This window comes from Protopterus annectens, chromosome 2.part1 (genome assembly GCF_019279795.1).
Source record: "Protopterus annectens isolate FY-2018-M chromosome 2.part1, PAN1.0, whole genome shotgun sequence".
In the NCBI taxonomy this organism is placed as follows: domain Eukaryota; kingdom Metazoa; phylum Chordata; order Ceratodontiformes; family Protopteridae; genus Protopterus; species Protopterus annectens.
In genome coordinates this window covers 1,143,295,402-1,143,320,351 of record NC_056729.1, presented here as the reverse complement: position 1 = coordinate 1,143,320,351, position 24,950 = coordinate 1,143,295,402, and the positions used below count along the sequence as shown (strand labels likewise).

Below are 24,950 nucleotides of genomic sequence, written 5' to 3'. Positions count from 1 at the left end.
CCTTGCCTACTAGTACTGCCAGATTCTTGGCTTTTACATTTTTCCTTAACTGGACAACTTGCTGATCTGTGCAGAGTCTGCATTCATGTGTATGGAATTTCAAGAGAAGGTCTTAACCTTATTTGGCCAGTTACAGTTCAAACAGAACATTCTGAAGTCATGCCTTACACCATCAAAGTCTACTTCCTGAGGTGCTTAATAGACACTGAAAAGAAGGGCCCTTCCTCCTGAAGACAAGGTCCTGACCTACCCAGTGATGTTTCTGGAAATCTCCAGGAGGAACATCACCTTGACAAAATAATTCTTAAACATTCTAGGACTAATGGCATTCCAGATTCTCATGATATCACGGCCCATCTCTACATTCAATGGTAAATAGGAAATTCTTGGATCCATCATCTGGAATCTCAGCTACAGGTGTGGCATTTCATCATATAAAAGTTAGAGTTGGAGAACACAGATGAGTGGATGGCTTAATATATGCATCCATTAAGATGCATTTAGTGGCCATTTCTGCTTGTCTGCCAATAGTACTGCATACAAGACCCCCTTGTAAGCAAATTCCTCCTTTGTGGGATCTCAACTATTTTCTGGAAAAATTGCACTTACCATCTTTTGAACCTGCTGCTCAGGTTGATCTTACGTTCATAGGTTGGTACTAGGCTATAGGTCCTAGGGCCTATACAAGCCTAGCCATAACAATTCCCTGGCTATTTCTTCCCACAATATTTACTTTCCTGGACCCATGTCTAGCAGGGTGACTGACATGATCCCCGAGGTGAATTTCCTAGCTCCCATCCAATCATCAAGGTTCCCTTTGAAGAGGGCCAAGGAGGTGCTCCGCATGACATGTATGGGCAGTCTATTCCAGAGTATAGGGAGTCTCTGTGTCAAGAATTTATACCTCCAGCATGTTTTGTTCATTGTGATGACAAGGTCTAGATCCCTAGAGTGTGTGGCTCTGAGGGATTGGGATTTCTTTAAGTGGAGCATGTCCAACAGCTCAGGGTTTGAAATGGCCTTGTATGTTAAGCAGAGAATGCCTCAGAGTAGACGATATGCCACAGAGTACAGCTGGAGTTTTTTTTTTTTAAGACGGTCAGCATATGGCATCTGCTTTAAGCCTGTGATTCTTTTAGTGAGGTATTTCTGCAGCCTTTCCAGCTGTTGCAGATATCTTGTGAGGTACATACCAAATGTAGCGTTGTACTCTAACGGGTCTAATGAGGGATGAGTACAGTGGAACAATGACCTCCTTTTTTCTGGATGAAAAGCCCTTAGTGATGAGGTGTGTTACATAGGATTTCCTGACTGTTGTGGCGATGTGGTTATCGAAGGTGAGACACTGTCCACCTGTGTCCCCAAGTCTCTCACCACACTTTTGGTGTTTAGTGTACTGCCACCTATGTGGTAATTCATGGGTACATGTTTTTCCCCCAAAGGGGATAACTATATATTTCTTGGCATTTAGCTTGAGCCCGTAGTTCTGGCACCAAGCTTCTGTTTCTGTAAGCCCCTTTTGTAGAATATCCACAAAATTTAGGGATTCGATAATGGCTCCCAGTTTGCAGTCATCTGCGAACTTTGTTAGCCAGATTCCCTTAGTGTTGGCCTGTACTTCAGAGAAGTAGATGCAACACACAACTGGTCCCAGGACTGAACCTCAAGGTACTCCACTTGTCACTTGTCTGGAGCTGGATTTGAAGTCGGCTACTTTTACAGTCTGGGTTCTGTCAGTAAGCCAGTTGGCAACCGATTGAGTGACGTAGGGATTTATGCCCAGCTTAGTAAGTTTATCTACGATTCCAGAGTGGGGAATGGTGTCGAAGGCCTTGGCGAAGTCCAGATAGGCTGTGTTTTACACTCATCCACAGTTCTGGAGACTGATTTGAAGAACAATCAGGTTCAAGAGACAAGATCGGCCCTTCACGAACCCAAACTGGGTGGGGTCCAGTGTTTGAAGGTTGCCAATGTCTTTGTTTATAAGTTCCGTGATGATGCATTCCATGACCTTGCAGATCAGGCTCATCAGACTGATGGGACGGTAGTTCCCAGGATCCAAGGTGGATCCCCCCTTGTGGAGTGGGATAACTGTAGCAGTGCGCCACTCAAGTGGGCACGAAGCCTGAGGTGAGGCTATGATTAAACATGACACTTAGGTGAGGTGCCAGTTTATTTTGTAGTTCACGTAGTATACAGCCCGGGAGGTCATCTGGTCCCATGGATGCTGTATTCTTAGCTTTGGAGAGTGCAGATTCTACCTGTGTGGCCGTGATTAACAGAATTTAGCAATCTTTTGGTATTAAGATGGGCCCTTTAAGGGGTGAAGTTGGCACTAAATCGATCTGCTAGGATATTGGCAATATCCTTGGAATCAGTATATTTAATGCCATTCTGTTGTAACTCAGAGCAGATCAGAGCATTGCCATTTAGATTCTTGACATAATTATAGAATGCCTTGTGGTTGTCTTTGGAATCTTTGGCAATTTTATTTTCGTACCTAGCTTTTGAGGATTTTATGAGGGATCTCGGCTTCTTACTGGGGCTGGTAAGGGAGTTTTTTTGCATCCTGGGATTTTCCTCTTTTCTGCAACAGTTTCTTCCTTCTGTTTAGTTTGTTTATGGCAGGGGACCACCAGATTGGCTTCCTTTTTTTGGAGGAGAGCACCGTGGTTCTATTTGGGATGGCACGATTCATGCACGAGTGGATGTGCTCATACAGTGCCTTATTGCAGTTAAACATTTTAAACTTTTTGCAGAAGGGCAAGCCCTTGTGCTCTCAGTGCAGGGAGATGCATTGCCCACACTGCCACTGCTTATACATACTAACTCAATGTAGCCGACAGAATACTCAAATACAGCAACGTCCGAGTTAGAGTACAGTTCCCAGTAATCACATTTAAATTCTCACAGTTCCAAGGATTGCAGATATGATCCCTCATGGTGCAATGGGAAGCTGTATCCCATGTTATACAAGGACAATTCACTGTGGAACTCTTTGTACTTGAAATTTTATCTATAAAGAAAAAAAAAATTAAACTTGAAAGACACCGACTACCTGGGTTAAGCAGCAGTTTAGATGCCAGAAAATATATAATTTTTGGGATGGGAAGTCCACACTACCAAACAAATCCTAGTGGAAATGACAGAAGCACCCATAAACCCTACTGAATGAATACGAATAACCAATGAACAGAAGGTGCGTGCCTGTGTAAAATGGGGGTATGCTAAGGTAGTACAGCCTCAAACCTGCAATATGAAAGTGATGCTCCCTATTATACTTCAAAGGAAAAGATGCGGGTTGAGATGAAGGAAAAAAATATAGCAGCAGCAAATATCATCCACCCAAATTGAAGAAAAAAGTCACAGGGTCATGAACAAAGTGGTAAGCCAACAAAATCACCAATGATCTAGGCAGAACGCAGTCAGCAAAACCCAGTCATAATTAACTTACCAGTCAGAGCCAAGGGAACTCAGCTTTCGTTTCCGTGGTGTCAAACGTCCAGACATATTCAAAGCCCTAAAGAGAGAGATGCAGAGAGAGAGAAAATGATCACCATATTAAGTATGTTTAAATATTAAAATAAAATGGTAAATGCTGAATAATGTATATATAACCCAATAAATCTAATAACTATAAAGGCTGCAAAAACAACAAGATGCATCAATCAGCAAGGTTAGATTTTTACTGCTCATGATCTCTAAGGCACCAGTGACTGGGGGGGGGGGGGTATCACAACTATATGAAAAAAGAACGGAGAAAATAAACCAACATCTGACTTGTCTCCAAGACATTTCCGTGTCCATTGGCTAAATCTATTTTCAAAGAAGAAACACAAAAAAATGATTACAAAATTTGTGAGAAACTCTTGTTTTAAAAGGAGCTACTTTTATCATTAAAATTCCCAAGGAACCTGAAACTTTCCAAACACAGCTTCCCTGTATAATACCTCAATCTCCTCATCAAGCAGTCTTCCATTAGAAAGGGTTGATGTATCTGCATCATGCATGCATGAACACACACAGTGCCCTCCAAGGAGCTACAAGAAGCTGCATGAAGATATGCTCCAGCACAAATTAAATGGATGTCACAGAAATTTAGAATTTCACACACAGTTGAAGCCCAAAGTTACACTACCTGAAGGTACCAAAAGAAAGCCACCATCAATTGAAAGATACCGCAAAAACGGATGAAAAGTCTGAAGAAAATACAATAAAACAAAAGATGAACTAGTGAACTATGCGGAAAAGTTCAAAACAAAGGGAAAGAATGTATATAAACTTAACAAGCTAGATGTATGACAACAGGTCCAGGAGAACAACCCTAAACGTGCAACACAAAATCTCAAAGACAGCTACAAAGTGTTATTTGGAAACTGGTTAAAAAATTAAATAGCCCATGAAGAATTGTATATGGAGGTGGATACAGCATTAAAGGACAAGCTAGAAAAAAGGAGCACTAGGACTGCCCAGATACTTTCTTTAAGTTGCATTCCTTCTCACCACAAAAGTGGAAAAATAACGCAGCAATAAGGCAAGAAAAAAATCATCCCAGTGTACTTGTATGCCAAATATTAAAAAGTAGTATTCAAAGTACAGAGAAAGAGTGGGGAAGGGAGACAGGAAGATTACAGACCCCAGCCCAACTTGCACTGATTATCGCAGGACATCAAGCTCTTAAATCATGAGCTCCAGATGAGAAACAAAAAATGAACAGAAGTGCAGGGTATGAAGGTAGCTGTAACTTCACAAGTTCCCTGAAAGCACCGAAAAACAAGCATCCAGCAAACAGCCACAAAAAAGATGCACATAGATGATTGAGTGACAAAGGTAGGAAAGAAAGTATATGCCACAACAGCCAAATTAAAATATGATAAAGGTTACAGTAGTGAAACACAGAGGGCTCAAGGATAATTAGAAAACCATGGATTGGTAACAAAAATGCAACAGCAAAAAACAGGAAGATGGGGGTTTATATCACATAATCGAAACTCATGTAACATCGAATGCGTGAATATTCACATATTCGAATATTGTATTGTGGGGGGCTGTGCCCCCCCCCGCTAAATATATATTCCTACTCAGAGGTCGCACTACAGTGAGGAAAGGGCAAAATTCCCAATCTTCACTGCAGTGTGGCATAAATCCAGACACTTCGATTATGTGAAAATTCACACATTTGCACTTTCAATGTTGTGAGTTTCGATTATGTGATATACACCCAGAAAATTAGTAGAGATCACCAGTCAAGCAAGGAGGAGCAAGAATGGGGACAGAAACAATGAAGGAAGCAAACTGGAACCGGAGGGCATACATCACAGAAGGAGGCCACAGACACCAATGGTTTAAACAAACAAAGGATGTCAGAATAATCATGGAACAAATTACGGACATGATCAGATGTACCACACTGAAAGTGTATTGGTCTAAAATGAGCTGACAAGCTCAGACACTGGTAATTTCAGAAGCAATGGAGGGGAAGGACAGAAATGAAAGAAATCTGATAGTCAACCTGAACAAGACTTACAAGGGACTTGGCAATCAGTATGCAGAACAAAAAAGGGGACCAGCACAAACTTAAAAAGAAATTGGAAGATTTGATCAAGTAAAAGGCCAAGCTGTGCGCCGCAAATATTTAAAGCCTCAACTACGATTCAGATGATATAATACTGCAAATGCTGAAGGCAGACAGAAGTATGTTGAGGAAAGGTACAATAGTAATACATGAGGCTGATGGGGAGACAAATGCACCGCAGTGATATGATGTACATACAGCAATGAAACAGATTATGTTATACAGCTAGTTTAGTACTACACATGCAACTTCATTTTTCTACAGCAGTCATCTTACAGAGTGGTATGAGCAACCAAATGTTGGGAATGTCGGACAAAGTCAGTTTAAAGCCAAAAACAAATTAAACTAAGAAATGACACGAAAGGTACTCAATCTGGCATACTGGCAAGAAGGTAATGTGCCTGTGCAAACAGAAGAGAACAAAACTAGTATGAAAAGAGAGAGAAAGAAAAAACAACAAAGGAAGAGAAAAATGAAACATGGACAACAATACATAGCAAAACATGAACTGTGGTAATTTTGTTTTTTTTAGCATAGCACTAACCCTAAGATTTGAATAATGAAAGGGGACAGAGAAGTTGTCACTGGGAATCCAATGAGAAAAAGATTACACAAAGGAACAAGAAAAACGTTAATTTATTTATTGCAGTTGTTAACCATGAGAGTTTACTGGGCCTAGGTGAGCCAAGCTCTTCCTATGATTATCACAGTTTTCCTTTAATCTCTTATTTTACATGGGCACCAAAAAAGAAATGGCTAGGGAGGGTAAAGGGATGCTAATGTGATAGAAACAATTCAAGGAGACTACCAAATGACAACAAATACGCAAAGAACTTCAGAAGGGAGAGGTGAAGATACATGCATATACAGAGAAGAACTGGAAGAGCTTTCAATGGGGACAATGTTGACAAAGACAAGGAAACCAAGTAACTTAAGAACACAACAGGCAACAAAAGATACTAAGAGGGAGACTATCAAGGAGTCAGTTTATACAGAATTATGATAATGCCATTATTAAGTACAAACAGGGCCTGCATAAGGCAGCAAATGAAACTATCAATAACGAGGAATACCTTTACTGAGAGACAGGGATGAAGGGGCACATCAGAGATTGATAAGGAGGGAAAGATACGTCAGGGGAAAAGGGAGGAAAGAAGCAAAAGTAATGACAGAGATCAGAAGAAACTGGGGCCTTCAGGATTAAGAAGAGAGGACAGCACAAACAAGGACACACGATCAATGAAGGATGAGAGAGAGAGAGAGAAAGTTGCTGTTGTAAAAAAGGAAGGTAGGGCACAAAACAATAGTAAAGGGGCAGTGAACAGACAAATAAGGGGTGTTATATAAAGACAAGGCTGTGTCTACAATATCATTTAATGAAATACCTAAAGACCATACAGAAATACCCAAAGACAGGTCAAGCAGATAAGGAAAAGAGTGGCCACAAAAAGGGAAAAGGCATAGAGCTTAGGAAGTGGGAATGTTAAAGAAGATGAGAATTTCTGAAAGGGCTTGGTTGTGAAGAACTGAACATGTCTACAAGCAAATTACTCCGGTGAATAATCTGCAGAGGAGTAGGCAGAAAGGCAATACAAGACATCTGAAGTTAAAAACTGCAGCATACATCTAGGATTAAAGAAGACTGGTATTTGCATTATGTGCAATACAATTCACAAATCAGAAGAAAGCAAGGGCAAAGAAAGAAGGAAGGAATGTGAGACACAAGTTAACATGGCCATTAGAAAAGTAGGCAAACTGTTTAAACAGGTAATTTTAAGTTCCCCACAGAATTTGGAGTAGTGTGTACGTACTTTTAGGGGTGTTGGGGAGAGATTGCTAAAGTGAGGCACCAATGAAAGAGCCATATCTAGTACAGTTGAGTTTAGCTCTAGAAGTCATGACAGAGGGAATGTGTGGTCAGTACTGCTTTTGGTTACAAGCAGAGTGTTTTTCATGGAGGTGTGCAGTAATCCTTTATTTCATTGTTGCTCGAGTGACTGACTGTAGACTTCTCAACTGTCCCTATTTTGGAGGAATGTTCCCATTTTCAGGGCCGATTTACCCTGATCATTGTGCCCCTATTTTGGAACTATGTCCCTATTTTCAGGCTGGATTTATCCCTTCACAGAATTTTCTGAATCACCCTCAACATGATTTTTGAGCTGTCTAGCACAGAGAAAGTCATATTACACGACCAACATACTAGTCGCAACAATAATTTAATAAGACAACACATCTTAAAACTCTTTTTCTAAAGCAAAAATAAACAGTCTTGTATAACAGAATTTTTGCAATACAGTTCATTAACTTCTATATACTATGCACTCTTTAATAATGTGATTATACGTTCCATCGTTTTGCCACTTTTTTTTTTAAGCGCATACTGTAAGCAGAAAGAGCTCAGTTATTTGGTAGTCACATTTTATGTCGATTGGATGTCCAGATTTTTAGCTTGACATACCAACTTTAAGGGATTTTATTCCTATTTTTAATGTCTGCAGGTTGACAGGTACGACATAGGTTCATAGGTAGGTACTAGGCTATTGGCCCTAGGGCCTATACAAGCCTAGCCAAATAGGTACCCTGCCTTTCGCCACCCAAGAAAATTATTTTCCTGTGCCCCTGTCAAGCAGAACCACAGAAGTGATCCCCGGGGTGAATTTCCTATTTTTAATGTCTGCAGGTTGACAGGTACGACATTCAGCTCTATTATACAACACCTTGTACTGAAATCTGCTACAGAGTACACAAACCATACCTACTGACATAGCTCTTTAAAAACATAAGCAAGTCTGACCCTCTAATCACACAACTCAGTGTGAAAAAATAAACTTCATGGCACTGGTCAGGCAAGTGTAAGTCACCTACAGTGGATTCTATATTTCTGTGCCTCTGCCTTCAGACACCACATCAAGCTGTCATAAACTAAGGCAAGTTTTACAAGAAAAGCAGAGAAAGACAAACATCAATTCCTCTTCCTGTGAAATTAAAGCAATGTAGCTTATAACAGTCTGCATGATTTCCTTTTACATCAGTCAATCATACTGGAAATAATGAGATGGAATCATAAAAGCCACCACTTTACAAAAATATATATTATTTTGAAGTTGAACAGAACTGATTACACACTGGAATGGGGGTCCTCTTTCCAACTCCCTCAATTATTTAACTTGGATGTCTAGGCTAAACTTCAAGGAAATGTTCACTTACCAAAAGTGCCACCCAGTCATATGACAATTTATAATTCTCAGTAAAGTCAAGTTTAAATATGATCCTTATCTTATTTAGCTATCATGTTAGCTTCCTTCCCCAAATAACCTTTATTGGTCATCTCTCCCTCTCAAATGCATAAATCTGCATGTGTTTATATACACATTTGCAAAATGCTGTCCTTTCAGATATTCAGATGTTTGGATATTCAAATTTTCTTTTAAGTTTGTATACAAAGTCTCATACTTTATGTGGGGGCAATTTTTGGTCACCCATATATTGAATTGTCAATATTTCCCAAATTGGATCTATTCCAGCCAAATGACACACTTTGCAAACTTATTACCCAAGGAGTCATATGATCCAAAGGAGCTTGCCTTAACTTAAAAAAGTGATGAACCCAAAATAGAAATACAGAAAGCAGATTTTACCAACAGGGCCGAGTTTGGCAGTTGGCTTAGAAGATTAAGAAGCTGTTAATGAGCAGTTTCCTGTGGTCCAGTGTTGCAAAGTTTGATTCCCTCAGCTTCCATTGCTTAACTGTACAACTCTGAGCAAGACACAACCAGACCCTGCTCCCATGCAGTCTCTAAAGGTCCATGGAGATCAGTGCTGTACCCCAGAAAACAAATATTTAAATAAATTTCAAGTGGGGTAATATAACAGGCAATAGGTGAATGGAATGTATTGGAGAAAAGCAGAAAAGGAACCGAAGTATTAGTATTGGGATCAAATAACTACAGAGAAAAAGGTTAAAAAAAAGCTGGAGTGAGGCCAAGCGTAAGTTTGAAGTACAGGTTGCAGATTGTCTATATTCTTTTCAATCCCTGGTGGGGAAGGCAAAGAGAAAAGGGTGGGGGGTGCTAGGGGGAAAATGTGTTTTTAGTAGAGTCTATGATGTTTTTCCTCAGGTAAATAGAAATCATTGGAGGTTTGATGAGAAAGAAAGTGGTAACAGGAACATTTTTTGAATTGCCCGTCCCTGCTGCATATTTGTCTTTGGACACTCCTCCCAACCCCATCTCATTTGCTCACTCAACTAAATACAATGAGATAATTTGGGAAGGACTACCCTCTTGCTTCTTTGATTTCGGACACTCCTACCAGTCCCATCTCATCACATCACATCTGTCTACTCTGTAGAGACAGACCATTTGGGAAGGCCAATCCCCTTAGTTTTCTAATCTTGAATTATCTTCTGGTTCCTCCTTCTGCACTTAAAAAAAAATTACACTTCATTCAGCTGCTCTGACTAATTGTGCTCTACCTACTTTATTACCTTATTTTGCTTTGCTGCATGCTAAATGTTCAAGTGTTCTCATTCTGCTGCATTTATTACGCTTGTTAGTAGCCTGATTAAATTTATCTGCTATTCTAAATATCTTAATTTTGGTTTTAGCACTTGTGCTCCAGGCCAGTTATTTTAACTTTTTAAAAGGGTTTTGTGGTCTACACTCTTGCAGGCAAACCCTTATCAAAACCCTCTCTCCATAAGTCCGCCAAGTATTCAGAACATTAAGTCTGCACAATTCCATCAGTTTCTCCTACTAGCCTGGTCAACATGGGTATACTGAGTCAGTGTAGCACTGCCTCATGTTTACTGACAGCCCTCTTCTCCTAGCACATAATTCTTCTACTTGCGAGAAATGCATCTACATCAGTAATCTGGAATCCATGCTCTCTCGCACCACAGTCAGTACTCCTGACAAAAGATGAGACTGCCAGCACAAACACCACATCACACAGCTAAGCACAACACCCACCTATGCAGAGTTCAATAAAAACTTACTTAATAGAGACCTCCAAAACACACACATTCCACACATCACACAGCAGACAACACACCAGTGTCTGACAAACACAGTCCATAAGGCATAACAATAAAACATACTAGTCACTGGTGACTCAAGTTGTGAGACACAAAGATGTCCCCCTCAACAGGCTTGACAAGGAGATGATCATGGTCAATTGTCTGTCAGGTGCCAAAATCTGCCACATCACCCATGCACTTAAGTCTCTCCACAACAGGTACAAGTATGACCCTGTCATTGTCCATGTTGGTGTGAACGAGGTGAGATGTACCTCCCTGGACTATATGAAGAGAGACATGACTGAGTATGCGTCCCAGACAGCTATGACCCTAGCCCTAAGCAGCATCCTACCTTCACCACGAATTACACCATAATATCAACAAGAAATAACTGACTTCAACAACTGGCTTAGTTGCTGGTGTCTTTTCAAGGCAATCCAGCATCTGTCGGCCTGGGATGACATGGTTGACAGGCCACAATGCTTTGCCAGAGAGCATCCACCTGTCACCCATGGGATTCTGGATCCTGGCAAAGGCTCTTGCCTTCCCTATTGTGACGTTTTTAGGCCATGTCCCAAAGACAAAATTCCAACATAAAAGATCTGTCAAAAAGCAAATTGAAGATCATGCTGTTTAACACTAGGAGCCTTAACCTGAAAATGCATTCACTGGAGGCTCTCCTCACACTGGAAGATAATGTCTGTGAGGTCATGGAAACTTGGTTCAGGGCTGCAGGTAGCACCCCTGTCTTACCAGGCTATCCGTTAGTCCACACATTCCGACCCCAAAATAAGGTCGGGAAGACCAAGGGAGGTGGAGTCTATCTTTGCCAGCATGACACACTGGAATTACTCCAGGTGCAAATGGCAAGACACCCATCCAAGCTATAGCTAGCTATAGACCACCCCCTTCATGACTCAGGACACCCCTGATCCTTGGGGACTTCCAACTACTCCACCACAGACTGGGTGAATTATTCCTGCACTAATGCATTCACCCAATGATTCCTTGACTTAATCAGCTCTAAAGCACTAGACCAGCTTGTCTCATCCCCCACAACGGGAGATGACATTCTGAACTTGGTTCTCACCAACATGGGCAACCGCTGCACTACCACTCCCATAGTATGTTCTTCCCTGGTGAGATCAGACCATCGGTATATCTCATGATGTTTCTATCCTAACCAACAACCCCCCCCCAGCAGTAACCAGGTTAAAAAACTTCCAAAAGGTGACTAAAACCTCCTAAAGGAGGTTATCAGTAGCTTCACACCACCACCCTCACAGGATGCAGGTAACTATGAGGAACAATACGCCAATGCAGTATACAAGCACCTGTACAACTGCATGGACCCAGCCATTCCCAACAAATCTAAAACCTGGTCCTCAAGGAAACACAAACCTGTCTGGTGGACATCCTCTATCAACAGGCTTTCCAACAAAAGAAATAAACTGTTGTTGAAGGGTAAAAAGGAACAAAATTCCAAACTGGAAAAACTCCTTCAGCCTCAACAAGCAAATTAGATCACTAATGAAAACCTCCAAAGCAAATTATGAATTGAAACTAGCCTCCAAAACAAAGCAAAACCACAGAACCTTCTTCAGTTACTTCAGGAACCTCCATGGCAAAGCCCTGGTTTGTTCTGAATTAGTAATTAATGGTACCACTTACAATGATCCTGCTGATTTAGGTTCAGTGCAAACTTCACCCCCTATCCCTATCCCCCCACAAGGCCCATTCGACACCCCCCAATACTTTGTCACACACCTCACATCTCCGTAGATCAAGTATTAAAGGCCCTATCCAAGGCAAAGAACACAGCTTCCACGGGACCAGATAGTATTCCAGGCTGTATTCTGCACCATCTCCAACAAGAACTATCTTTGCCATTGAACACCCTATTAAACCGCAGCCTGAGTACAGGCTTCATTATAGCAGAGTGGATAACTGCCATTGTCATCCTCTTGCACAAAGGTGGTGTTACTACTGACCCGGGAAACATACACACAGGTGGGTGTCCACTTTCAAATGTCGAAAACTCCAAAACTTCGAACTTCTAAAATACCGAAGCCCAGAGGATCTAAGTTTTGGAATGTTGAAAAAAAAAAAAAAAACCTAATAAAACATCATAAGTCACATTTTTGCAGGGGGACAAGCCCCCACTGCTACTTAAATATACCAACTCCAAGATTGCACTACAGTGAAGAGCGGCAAATTTCCCGTTCCGCACTGTACGGCGATCTCCATTAACAAGTTTCGAGATTCCAAAACTTTGATCCTACGCGCACGGCGATCTCCATTAACAAGTTTCGAGATTCCAAAACTTTGATCCTACGCGCACCTGTGTGTGTGTGTGTGTGTGTGATTTTAATTACCCAAACATTAACTGAGAGAACTACTCAAGTACCAACTCCCTTGCCCAACATTTTCTAGAATTTAACACCCTGGATCAACTAGTTAACACTCCCCCCAGAGGTGACAACATACTGGACCTGCTCATCACCAACATGGGCGACCGGTGTTCCACGAGGTCAACCCCTCGCTGGTTAGATCTGACCATAAACTAATCGCTCTGGATATCCACATTCTGCCCCCACCCCCGGTCAAGGAAACCACTATTAAAAACTTTTCAAAAGCAAACCACGTTACTTAAGACAGAGGTGGAAAGTTTCAAAGCCCCCATGCTAAAGGATAGCACTGTAAAATGTGCAAAATCCTTTACTAATGCATTCTACGGGCACCTACAAGAATGCATGGATCGTGCTATCCCAAGCAAAACTAAGACTTGCTCCTCCAAGAAAAGCAAACCAGACTGGTGGACTCCTGCCATGAACAAGCTATACAATAGAAGGAGGAAACTAGTACAGAAGAGTAAAATCCCAAGAAGGGAAGACATCCCTGATCAGTATCAGCAAGAAACTATGATCTCTCATAAAATCATCCAAGGCTAGCTTCGAAAGAAAAATTGCCAAGGACTCCAAAGATAACCACAAGACATTCTTTAGCTATGTCAAGAATCTAAGTGGCAATGCTTAGATCTGACCGGAGTTAGTGCAGAATGGCACAAAATACACTGAACCAACCAATATCGCCAACATCCTGGCAGACAGGTTCAGTGCAAACTTCACCCCCCTCTCACCACCAAAAGGGCCCATAACCATACCAATAGAATGTAGAGCCCCTGAAATCAGACACTCAGGTTAAAACAGCCCTCTTCAAAGCCAAAAAACACAGCATCAATGGGACCGGACAGTGTCCCAGGCAGTGTCCTACAAGAGCTCAAAGACGAACCCCTCACCTAAATACACTGTTCAAACTCAGCCTCTCCACAGGCTACGTACCCACAGAGTGGCGCACAGCAACGGTTAATTCCGCTCTACAAGGTGGAGACACAACAGACCCAGAGAACTATCACCCTATAAGCCCGACTTCTTTGGTCTGCAAGGCTATGGAGCGAATCATCATGAACTCATTAATAGAGACATTGGGAACCTCCAAACATTGGACCCTATCCAGTTCAGCTTTGTTAAGGGCAGATCATGCCTCCTAAACCTGGTGGACTTTTTTGATTACTAAAGCTATAGACGAGGAAAAGGTGGTACACCTATAATTGACTCTCTGGCTGACACAGACATCCTCCAAATGGGCCTCACTGAGATGGATACCTGGTGTCAAAATCATGGCCTTCAGCTAAATGTCAAAAAGTGCATAGTCATCCCCTTTGGAAAAAACAAAGTACCCACAAACTACCACATGGGTGGTAGTCCTCTAAATACAGAAAATATAATAAGGGATCTGGGGACCCAAGTGGATAGTAATCTCTCCTATGATAATCACATTGCCAAAGTGGTTAGAAAATCCTTCTATGTGGCCCACCTAATCACAAAAGGGTTCGCATCCAGATCAAAAGAGGTTATTGTACCCCTCTACTCATTACTCATCAGACCCATCAGAGTACAACGCCCCACTTGGGATGTACCTTACAAGACACCTGCAACAGCTGGAAAGACCACAGAAGTACCTCACCAAGAGGATCACTGGCCTCAAACAGATGCCCTATGCAGCTAGACTGAAGAAACTCCAGGTGTACTCTGTTGCATACTGCCTACTCAGAGGTGATCTCTGCCTGACATACAAGGCCATGTCTAACCCAGAATTGATGGACATGCTCCACCTAAAGAAAACCATAGCCCCTCGAGCCACACGCTCTAGGGATCTAAACTTCACCACAACAATAGATAGGAAGTGCTGGAGGGATAGATTCCTGTCCCAGAGACTTCCAATGCTTTGGAACAAGATTCCACTCTACATTAGGCAGAGCTCCTCGCCAACTCTTAAAGAGAAACCTTGACGAGTGGATGGGAAACAAAAAGTTTACCTCGGGGATCACTTCAGTAGCTCTGCTGGACAGAGGCACAGAGAACTAAACTAAGGGGGTGACAAAAGCCAACATATTCTGGCTAGACTTGTAAATGCCTTCGGGCAGACACTAGTACCTACCTATGAACCTAAACATGGTGTGATCATCTCTCAGTCTCTCTTTTTCAGGGAACGGGGTCATTTCATCTTACGCCAACGGGAATAGACGTGCTGTGATCCAAGTACCCCAAATCACGAAGAGATCACAAAAATCCGAGGGAGCAGAAAATAGCCCAAGCTACGGACTCAGGAACATACACAGTATTAGCAAAAAAACAAAATCATAGTAAAGAATAAGGTAAATTTGGGAGGGTGCCCAATGGTTAAGGTGTTTGCCTTGCAAGCAGAAGGTGCAGGGTTTGAGTCTCACAAAGGATACTTGATTAGGCTTCAAATGGCTCGTAAGGGTAGATAGCCTAGTACTAATCTATGAACCTAAAAAGAACGTAACAATACTAAATGATTATTCCCCTGGAAGAACAGCACAGAATCCACACAGCAATGTATTTTTGCCAACGGTTGCTTATGTTAACCATTAACTTCTCGTGATATCTCCCTGAAGAAATGTCAGATTTTCTGAAACCAGATTTACATTTCACAAAAACAACCATGACGTCGCAAGTACCACTACAACTGTAGAATACCAAAAGGGGTATTGAAATGGGCTAGCATCTCATCCCCAAACAAACAAGTTATTTCAGCTAAATTAACTTATAGCCTACACGTGTTAATCCCGATCAGATAAAACCACCAATGCAATATTTACAGCTAAACACAACTCGTTTATGATAGATAATGTTATCAGATGTCACAATTTACCACAGAATGTTGACTCTATACGCAGAATATTACAAATAATAAAGTTGTAGTAAATGATCGGAATAAACACTCCAGCTACAAATATATAACACATGTATCTGCTTACACTAGTTTTAAAATAACAAAAACAAAACAGATCAAGCAAATTCGGGGAAAGTGTCGTACATACTACTTACTGGCGGGAGTCGTTGACCTGAGAGATTGAATGGCACTTTCGATTATGCCCTAAGGGAAAGCTATACCATGCAAATTACTAACACCATGAGCGCCGGTCTTCAAAGTACTAATGCAACGATGTAAAAATGTGCTTGATCACAGGTTTCAGCAACCACTAAGCATTTACCTGAACAAAATGCAGCTAAATAACCTATAGAGAGTAGGTAGTTTATCGACAACTTGTTGCAAAACACTTATGTTTGTATGTTGGCGCCATGATTAGCAGACGTCCCTATTTCAGCGGGATTGTCCCGAGATCAACACAGAAATCCTGGGTCCCGTTGTAAGCTGTAAAAATCCTGATGGCAATTTAAAACTGACAGCTCCGTTGGGATCCTCCAGTTCCACCGTTCCGATCCTACTTCAAGACGAGGTGAGTGACTTCACGTATGTTGCATGGCTGTGCGCTTAGCTTATACGTACAAATGTACCCTTTTTTCAAAAGTTTCTCGTAGTCCTGTGCGTGGGTGGGCGTGATAAGGCTGCATGTTCCTTGTTTTGTTCTGCTGGTTAGGCTACAGCTACTACGAGCTACCAAAAGTTGAGAAAGACAGACTGCTCAGTGACTGTGCAAAAGTGAGTGAGTATAGACAACGTTTGTTTCCATGAATCCATTGTGCTGACTGCTGCTGTCCAACTTTTGTTTCCAAATTTCAGCCTGAGCAAGCTGGATGAAAAAAGAAAGGTATGTTTATGTATCTCATTGATTGAGAAACCATTTTTGTTAGATCGAGGCATCGAGCTCAGAAACATTAAGTTTGACTGATATGTATTGTTGTCTATATGAGCATCTGTCTGTAGTTGTCTTCCTTATTTTATTTTATAATATGTTTCTTGATTCTATCTAAAAATGGAATGTCTTATTTTGCTGGAAGTTTCTCTTGATTATATTATTCCTTGTATGCACTGTGTGCTTTTTTTTAACAGTTGGAGAATTAGCATACATAAGATATATAGCAGAGATATATATTTCAAGGCTTTTAACATATATATATATATATATATATATATATATACACATATATATATATATATATATATATATATATATATATATATATATTTTTTTTTTAATACATTTTTTAACATTTTGTACTATTGCTGAGTTCCTGTATGTAGAAACTCAATACAAGTGTTTTTGCCCCCCCCCCGCTCGATACACATTCCACTGCTTGATACACAAATTTATACTTTTATCTCTCACTATTATATGTTTTTTATATATGTGCATATAGTATAGAACATATTGGAATTGTGGCTTTAAGAGCATGTGCTTTCTATTAGGCATTCAATTGGTTTTTACTAGAAGTGATACCATATTTAAATGGAGTTGGAGTGCTTTAATATTGTTTTAACTCTGAAAAAGCATCCTTGGAGACGCGAAAGCGCTTACTTTATGAAATAAAGATTATATATATTTTTTTACTCAGTGGTTTGCTTTGATTGTTGTTGTGGAGTACCTGCCATTCTTCTACATTTGATTTTGGACATTTTTGCTTGGAGGTACTTTTACCCTTGTGGTGTTTTCTCCCTTTTTTTGCAAAGGTATGTATGGCTATTAGAACTGAATTTGGCAATATGTAGCTTAATTATAATGAAGGGGCACTTGAAAGAAACTGATTATGTTTGTATTATGTGCCCTGCTGCAGAGCTTAGTTCAAGACTGGTTGTTAGGTTAAGGGAGATCTTTTTAGAGGTGGTTATTGTAACTTTGGAAGAATTTTTTTTTTTATGCTTAGGCTAATTAATGATAGGAATAGCCATTCTTTTAGTATGGATTACAACTTGCAGCAGGAGGTGACTGAAAGGAGGACATTTTCCAAACCCAGAAAATAGGGTCTGGATTTGAAGCAATAATGCATGCTACTGTGCTTGCCTTGCAATTTGCATACACCTACAGTTTTTAAAAAGAGGAAAAGAAAAAAGTCAGCTTAGTCAACTAGGCTCTGTTTACCACATTTACACCTCTGAGGAGTGTTACTTAAATGGAGAGCAAGGGAATTATGCTATGATAGGTCATCCCACTGTTTTAATATTAGAAGACATTGCAGTGTTCTAGCCATTATCTACTGCCTTGCGTGATAATGTGCATGATACAACCTGAAAAAAAGTAAAACAAGCTGTGGATTGACTCACTGAGTGTGTGGGTGACTGTTTATGTGCATATATGTGTTTTTGTTGTCTCCTCACAGTCAGACGCTGCCCGGTTCTATTCTCAGCTAGAGCGTCTTCTGCATGGAGACATGCGTGAATGTAAATCGGGACGTAAAAATCAACTACCAATCATTAGCGGACCGGAGTTCCGCTGTGGCGACCCCTAACCGGGAAAAGCCGAAAGACTTACAACATTTTAATAAATTTGTGTTTTAATTGTTATTATCAGTAAGCCTTTTTCTTTATGGTCGGAGTTGGACTAAGGTTGTTTTGTATAATGATGCTGCTACCAGTGAGCCAAAATATATTACTTTTGTTATTTATTTATTTGAATATTCATTTGATCACAACCAGATATGAAATTTACACCGTCAGAAGAGAGTCAGTAAAGTTGCAGTAGTTGGTAGTTATCTATTTGTGAGTGGTGCTGTGTGTGTGTGTGTGTGTGTGTGTGTGTGTGTGTGTGTGTGTGTGTGTGTGTGTGTGTGTTCATGTGCACTTACACTTGGAGACACACAGGTGGGGCTGCAGTGGGATGGCTATGTGTCTGACAAAAGCTGATATGTATGTATGTGTCAATGTAGCTTTTTATCTTTTATTTATTTGATTGCAATTAAAAATAAACTGAAGTACATTATTGTGGCAATAAATGACATAGTTCTTCATTCATTCATTCATTTATTTAATCAGAAATTGACATCTAAAGTATACTAATGCAATAAAATGGCTGTAAGTTTGGGTCTTGGACCAGGGTCCAAGCCGAGTCCTCCAACAGCACTATCTAACCAATGCTTCGTATTCCTGCACAAGCAGCTGACACACACACTCTTTGAAATGTAATTTGCACATCCAAAGAAAATGCATCTGGCCAGTGATGGATAAAGATTATCTTTGGGCTGTTTTCAAATCATAGGCCCCTTGCACACAAAACAAGAAACATACATGCATTATTTGATGAACTTTCCTGACTTTATTAAATTATATTTCTTGTATAATACAGCACACTTGTTAGACTTAAGTTATAGTGCAATTTATAGTTTGAACATTTTACCAGTAGGCAGGCAATGAAACAAAATGCATGAACCAATAATGACAAAACTGCCCAGTTCAAAACATTTCAATCATAAAAGTCTACTTGCACACAATCACATTTTAAATATATTGTTTGAACATTTTTCCAGTAGGCAATGAAACAAAATCATGAACCAGTAATGCAAAAACTGCCCAGTTAAGAACAATTCCATCATAAAAGTGTAAATATATAAATAGAATGACAGTAATATAATCCATAGGCAGCTTACACAGCTTCTCGCACTTATTTTCAATTTTTTTTTTTTTGGTTGTGGGGGGGGGGGCAAAAATCAGAGACACTTATATAATTTTGGAAAGTTGCTAGAATAAAAAAGGTTACCACCATGCATTTCATCATCTTGAACCCAGGACTCTGTGCACTACAGTCACTACATACCCTATGCCAAATCATCAGCTTCTTGAAAGTCAGTTAAACTGAAATTTAAATGGCTATAATTTAGTGAATTCAGTTCTCAATTCTCACCACAGCTCTCAACCTCTTAGCACAAAAAACCTGGACAAAGCCAATAATGCGAGAATACAGCCCCAACATAGGGACAACTGATCTTAGAAAATTGCTGGAATGGTTTTGTGTTCACATTCTTCAGAAAATAAATGGTAAGTCTGAAATTCAAACGCCTATCAGTATTTAGTGAATTCAGTCAGTCATTCAACAAAAATCCTTAAAACCACAGATTTAATGAGGATCAGAACAAAAATATGAGGAATGAGTTCACAAGTGTTGGTGGCTAGGGACTTTAAGCTCTTTTTTACCTTGTACCCAAGGTACAGGGTTTGAGCCTTTCTAGCCACTACCTCCATTCAATGGGGGCATTTTCACACACACACACTTTCAGAGCAGTGACATAAGCAAGAAACAGGGCAAGCTAACACTTAAGCAAATAAAAGACACAAATATAGCTTGTGTAAGTCAAGGTAAACTACACAAAAAAGATGAAGAATCTAAATAAAAAATGAACAGTACTACAGGATTATGTAAATCTGTCTAACACCTAGATTAATCACTTCAGCAACACAACCCCCTTCGGTAAATGTCAACAGTATTTTATAATTTATTAAGAATCAAATGCAGAAATTGTATGCAATGAAAATATATAAATACATTACACACAGATACAGCTGTAGAGCTATAAACTATTTCATTATAGATGCCCTTTATGAGCTACACTTGCCTGTCATGACCACCAGCAAAAAAATGACCTCATTACAATTACACAGTTTAACACTAGTTATTGTTAACAAGGAATAGTACTGCTGTCTTAAAAAGAAAAGGCTGAAATCTGCTTAAAAATCAGTAGATTCTACCCAGAAAAAGAAGACATAACAGACAGGCTACTGTGATCATGTTAAGTTCATAACACTGAAGAGGGATACCGGTTCCAAAGCAGTTTAACAAAACTGCTTCAGTTTTCCGTAAATGCTTTTAGTGAGTTGCAGATATAATTAACAGATAATAAGATTAGATGCCGAATGCTTTCAGACAATATTCACGCGTGCATGCTGCACGATTGTATTTTCTCATGAAAAGACTCACAAAGCTGCCTTTCAATGTAATATGCACTATCATCCAAACATTTTGCGAAACACTCTAGTATACATGGATAAACTCAGAATATGTAAATTAAGGGAAGTTCTTCTCAGAGGTAGCAGTGACACTAGTAACCAAAAAGACTACACAAACTGTTGAAAACACAGAAAAACGAAGCAACGGAGCCGTGTTCCACCCTTGAAAAATCAAACCTTTTATTTTTAGCGCTTTCAGAAAGCTTAGTAGTATCTTTCCTCGTGTTCCATCCTCGAAAAATCAAACCTTTTATTTTTAGCGCTTTCAGAAAGCTTAGTAGTATCTTTCCTCGTGTTCCACCCTCGAAAAATCAAACCTTTTATTTTTAGCGCTTTCGGAAAGCTTAGTATCTTCAGAAGGAAAGATACTAAGCTTTCCAAAAGCGCTAAAAATAAAAGGTTTGATTTTTCGAGGGTGGAACAGGCTCCGTTTTTCTGTGTTTTCAGCAGTGGCACTAGTACCTTACCTAAAGCAAAACTATATCGTCAAGTCCGTCAACTCCATTCTGCCGGAATCTGCCCAGATGACACCTTGAAACTCTGCAGTAACCCAGTAAGTTGTAGCCAGCTTAAAGCCATAACAGTACCTTGCAGTCATATCCAGCTTAAAACTCTGCAGTAGTATCCATGACGGCAGACAGTCCTCCAACAGTATTCAAAAAGACGCGCTGACGCTCCCAGCCTTTCACGCATGTCCCTGGAGCTTAATTCCGATTCCGACAGGCTGATGGAGCTGACGTCATCGCGCACGTGATGACGTCAACCCCAAATGCGCGAAAATTAAAAAGTCTAAAAAAAATAGACGGAGAAATCGGAAATTAAGGGGTGCCATTCGGGAATCGTGGCACCCCATTATTGGGACCCCAAATCTCGGTAAAAACCGAGTAATTCGGGACTGTTGGGAGGTCTCACAAAGGTTGTTTAGCTAGATTAACAATTTACAAATTATATATTTTTTCTTTCTCTGGATTTAACTAATTTCCCTATGCATTTCTTCTGTTGACATTTTATTGCCATTAAATATCGGAGCAGTCTCTCTCTCTCTCTCTCAGCTTTCTCTTCTATGCTGAATGAATATAACTAAAATGTAATATGCCAGACTTTAATTTTTATAGCAGAGAATGACCCAGTCTTCTGCAGTTTTTCTCTCTGTCTCTCTCTCTCACTCACACACACACACACACACACACACACACACACACACAGTCTGTTATTGAGGTGTAGTCCGAGCTGTACACTTTTGCCGCACTAGCATTTTTAAGGTTTATTTTTTTAGCCAATGAAAATAAATAATTTATTTCCCTTGCTAGGCACAAGTGGATATGTAATCACTGTATCTAATATCAGTAGCTTAATAACGCCTGACAAAGGATTCATGTCATCTCAAAAGCTCAAGTAATTGCAAAACCTGTGTTGGTCCAGTAAAAGGTATTGCATCACACCTGTGTTGCAGTGTTTTTCTGTTAGTGGGTCGGTATGGTTTTTTTTTGTCATATTGTAGGTGGGTACTTCTATCCTATTCTATGTCTCCTTTAACTATTCCCTAACTTAGGAACTTCAAACTGAAACTAGATCCTACAGACCTTCTGGCGTTTCCATTAGGAGAGTCAATACTCCCCTGTCTTATTCCACTAGAAGTAATTGATCTTTGAGGCTATAGAAGATGATTAGTTTGCACCCCATCTGAAGAACCTCCTACCTGCTTTCCACCCCAACATTTCACACTTCCTTTGTTCCTTTGAACCTGTCTGCCTTCCTGGTTTCCCTTGCCACCTCATAAAACTGTCTTAAAAAGAACATCCTTGGCTTTCTGCAAATGTTTCCCATAGGTTACTAACCTTTGTGGAAACTATTCACTTCTTACTGGATCGTTGGGGCTGACCTCCTTTTGCATTCACTAATGCACCTGTTGATTATAACCATCTTGTTGCATGTTAGTACCACCTATTATTTATTTATTTATTTATTGCTTATTTATTTAACATTTGTTTACCGGAAAGTCCGACTTGGAACAAAACCAGTTTTCAGCTGAGGCCCGGGGAGAAATGCTCCAGGAGCAGTTATGGGAAGAAACCAGAACACCCGGAGGAAACGCACACGAACGTTGGGAGGGCATGCAGACTCCTCACTGAAGGCACCCCAGCAGAGAGTCGAACCAGAGAACCTCTTGCTGTGGGGCGACAATGCTACCGCTGCGCCATTACTCATTGTGATTGCATTCCGTCCTACAGGGATCCTCCAACACCTCGTTTGTGTGTTTAATTCCAGAGTTGGTTTCTCGTTTGCTAGGTCCACTGTTCAGACCAAAAGTCTCCTGTGTTTAATTCGAAGCCAGAAAGTCTACTGTGGAGGAGGGAAGAGGATTGTTTAGAGGACTGCATGAGTGAGTGTTGTGGACTTAAACTTTTGGCTATTTCAGGTAAATTACTACTTCACTGGGATTGGTCGTCCCTTTCCAGCACTGAATAAATATTTTCAGTACTTACACTGAATACAGAAGCAGCACATTACATGGCATGCACCTATATGGGAGTAGTAATAAGACATTAATACTGCTCAAATGTGGTTGTGATATTTCCATGGATATGTAAGATTTTAAGACCAAATACTGAGAAGATGGTGTCTAATCATTTTGTTATGCCAGTTTTGAAAGATGGGCATTATTAGTTATTTTCTACTGGATTTAGGTTAATGTAGCCAAAACTGTTTTTGGACAAAATGTACAGGATAGAGCAGAATTGTTTTAATACTGGCCACATCTTTCAGCTTGAATGATACCACACAGATGGTTTGACCTTTGTGAGGTAAAAGTTCAAAACCTCCTCTGTGGTGTCATTAATGCATGGCTAGGTCTGGGGCTCTGTTTATCCTTTGTCTAAAGATGGCACCCTGCAGCTTCCTGCAGTAGGTTGTTGATTTCTCTTCTGATGCCTTCTGAGCCAGGAGCCTCGAGGCTCTTCCTTACTGTTTAGTCAAGACAGACTCTTCATAATCTCAAATATTTTAGCACATCAAATCTGTCATCAGCTGCTTATTTAAGGGACAGTCATGAAGTAAATTCATGTTCTTTACCCCAAATATTGTTTTCTCCATACATAATAATCCACATGCTCCCATATATTAAAAAAATATGGAAAAAAAGGTCTAGCTTTACACCTGCAAAAATCCTTAGTGTATACTGTCACCTTAACCCTCACAGAAGATTTGCCTTCGTCTCTATATACATACCCCCTCCCCGGTGATATTTTTATCCTAGAGAACATTTTGTCCTGGCTCACTCGGTTTGTCCCTTACAAAACCATTATGCTGTGAGATGTTAACATAGACTGGTCTAAACTGTTTACGTCATCCCCTACTCAGTCTCAACCTTCATGGATTTCACCAACACATATCTACCTCTACTTGAACTAAAAAAAGCTCCTTACCTGGACCTATCCTTCACTGGATCCTTGCCTCACATCCTACCCATTATCACAACTCTGGCGTACTTTCTAACTCTTTAAGTGACCACTCTGTCTATATCCATAGATTCACCCAAAAATCATACATAGAGTATGTCAAAACCTTGCCCACTTTGACCCAGATACATTTTAACTCCAAACTTTCTAGCATTAAATAATCTTTCCTATATCACCTCCCTCTCATTGAGGCAGAAGAATCCTTTAATAAAATTTTCCTTGACACACACTACTCAACTGCCCCTTCTAGGAAAATCAGAATTAAATCTAACTTTGCCCCTGGTTCATAAAACAGACCCACTCCATTATGTACAAAGAGGTGGTGCCTGGAAAGCCTGACTTAAAAACAAATCTATCCTTCTTCAAAGATACAAAGAGCTCAGAAACATGATCTAAAAACTAGTCAACAAAGATGAAAAAGCTTTCTCCTGCTCTAGCCAATGTAGCCCACATAAAAATTCAAAGAACTTCTGGACTACCATGAATAACCTGCTTCACCCTGACAATCCATCTACTCCCAACCCTTTCCCATACAACACTGCTACTGAAACTGCCACTGTTCTTAACAACTATTTCATAGAAACAATCCAAAAACTTACACAAAATAATACTTCTAACTCACCCTCTCCTTCAC

The 24,950-nt window shown here is 40.2% G+C and overlaps 1 protein-coding gene across 1 annotated transcript in view; it reads right to left on the bottom strand.

The window, feature by feature from the left end:
* LOC122794953 (N-acetyltransferase ESCO2-like) overlaps positions 1–21,540 on the bottom strand; it is a 96,538-nt gene extending 74,998 nt beyond the window's left edge. The window contains exons 1-2 of the mRNA XM_044063547.1: positions 21,446–21,540; positions 3,455–3,520 (exon numbers count right to left, since the gene is read on the bottom strand). Of these exons, the coding sequence (XP_043919482.1) occupies positions 3,455–3,520; positions 21,446–21,456 (77 nt within the window). The 5' untranslated portion in view covers positions 21,457–21,540. The remainder of the gene's footprint in view (positions 1–3,454; positions 3,521–21,445) is intronic.
* Positions 21,541–24,950: the final 3,410 nt, after the last annotated feature.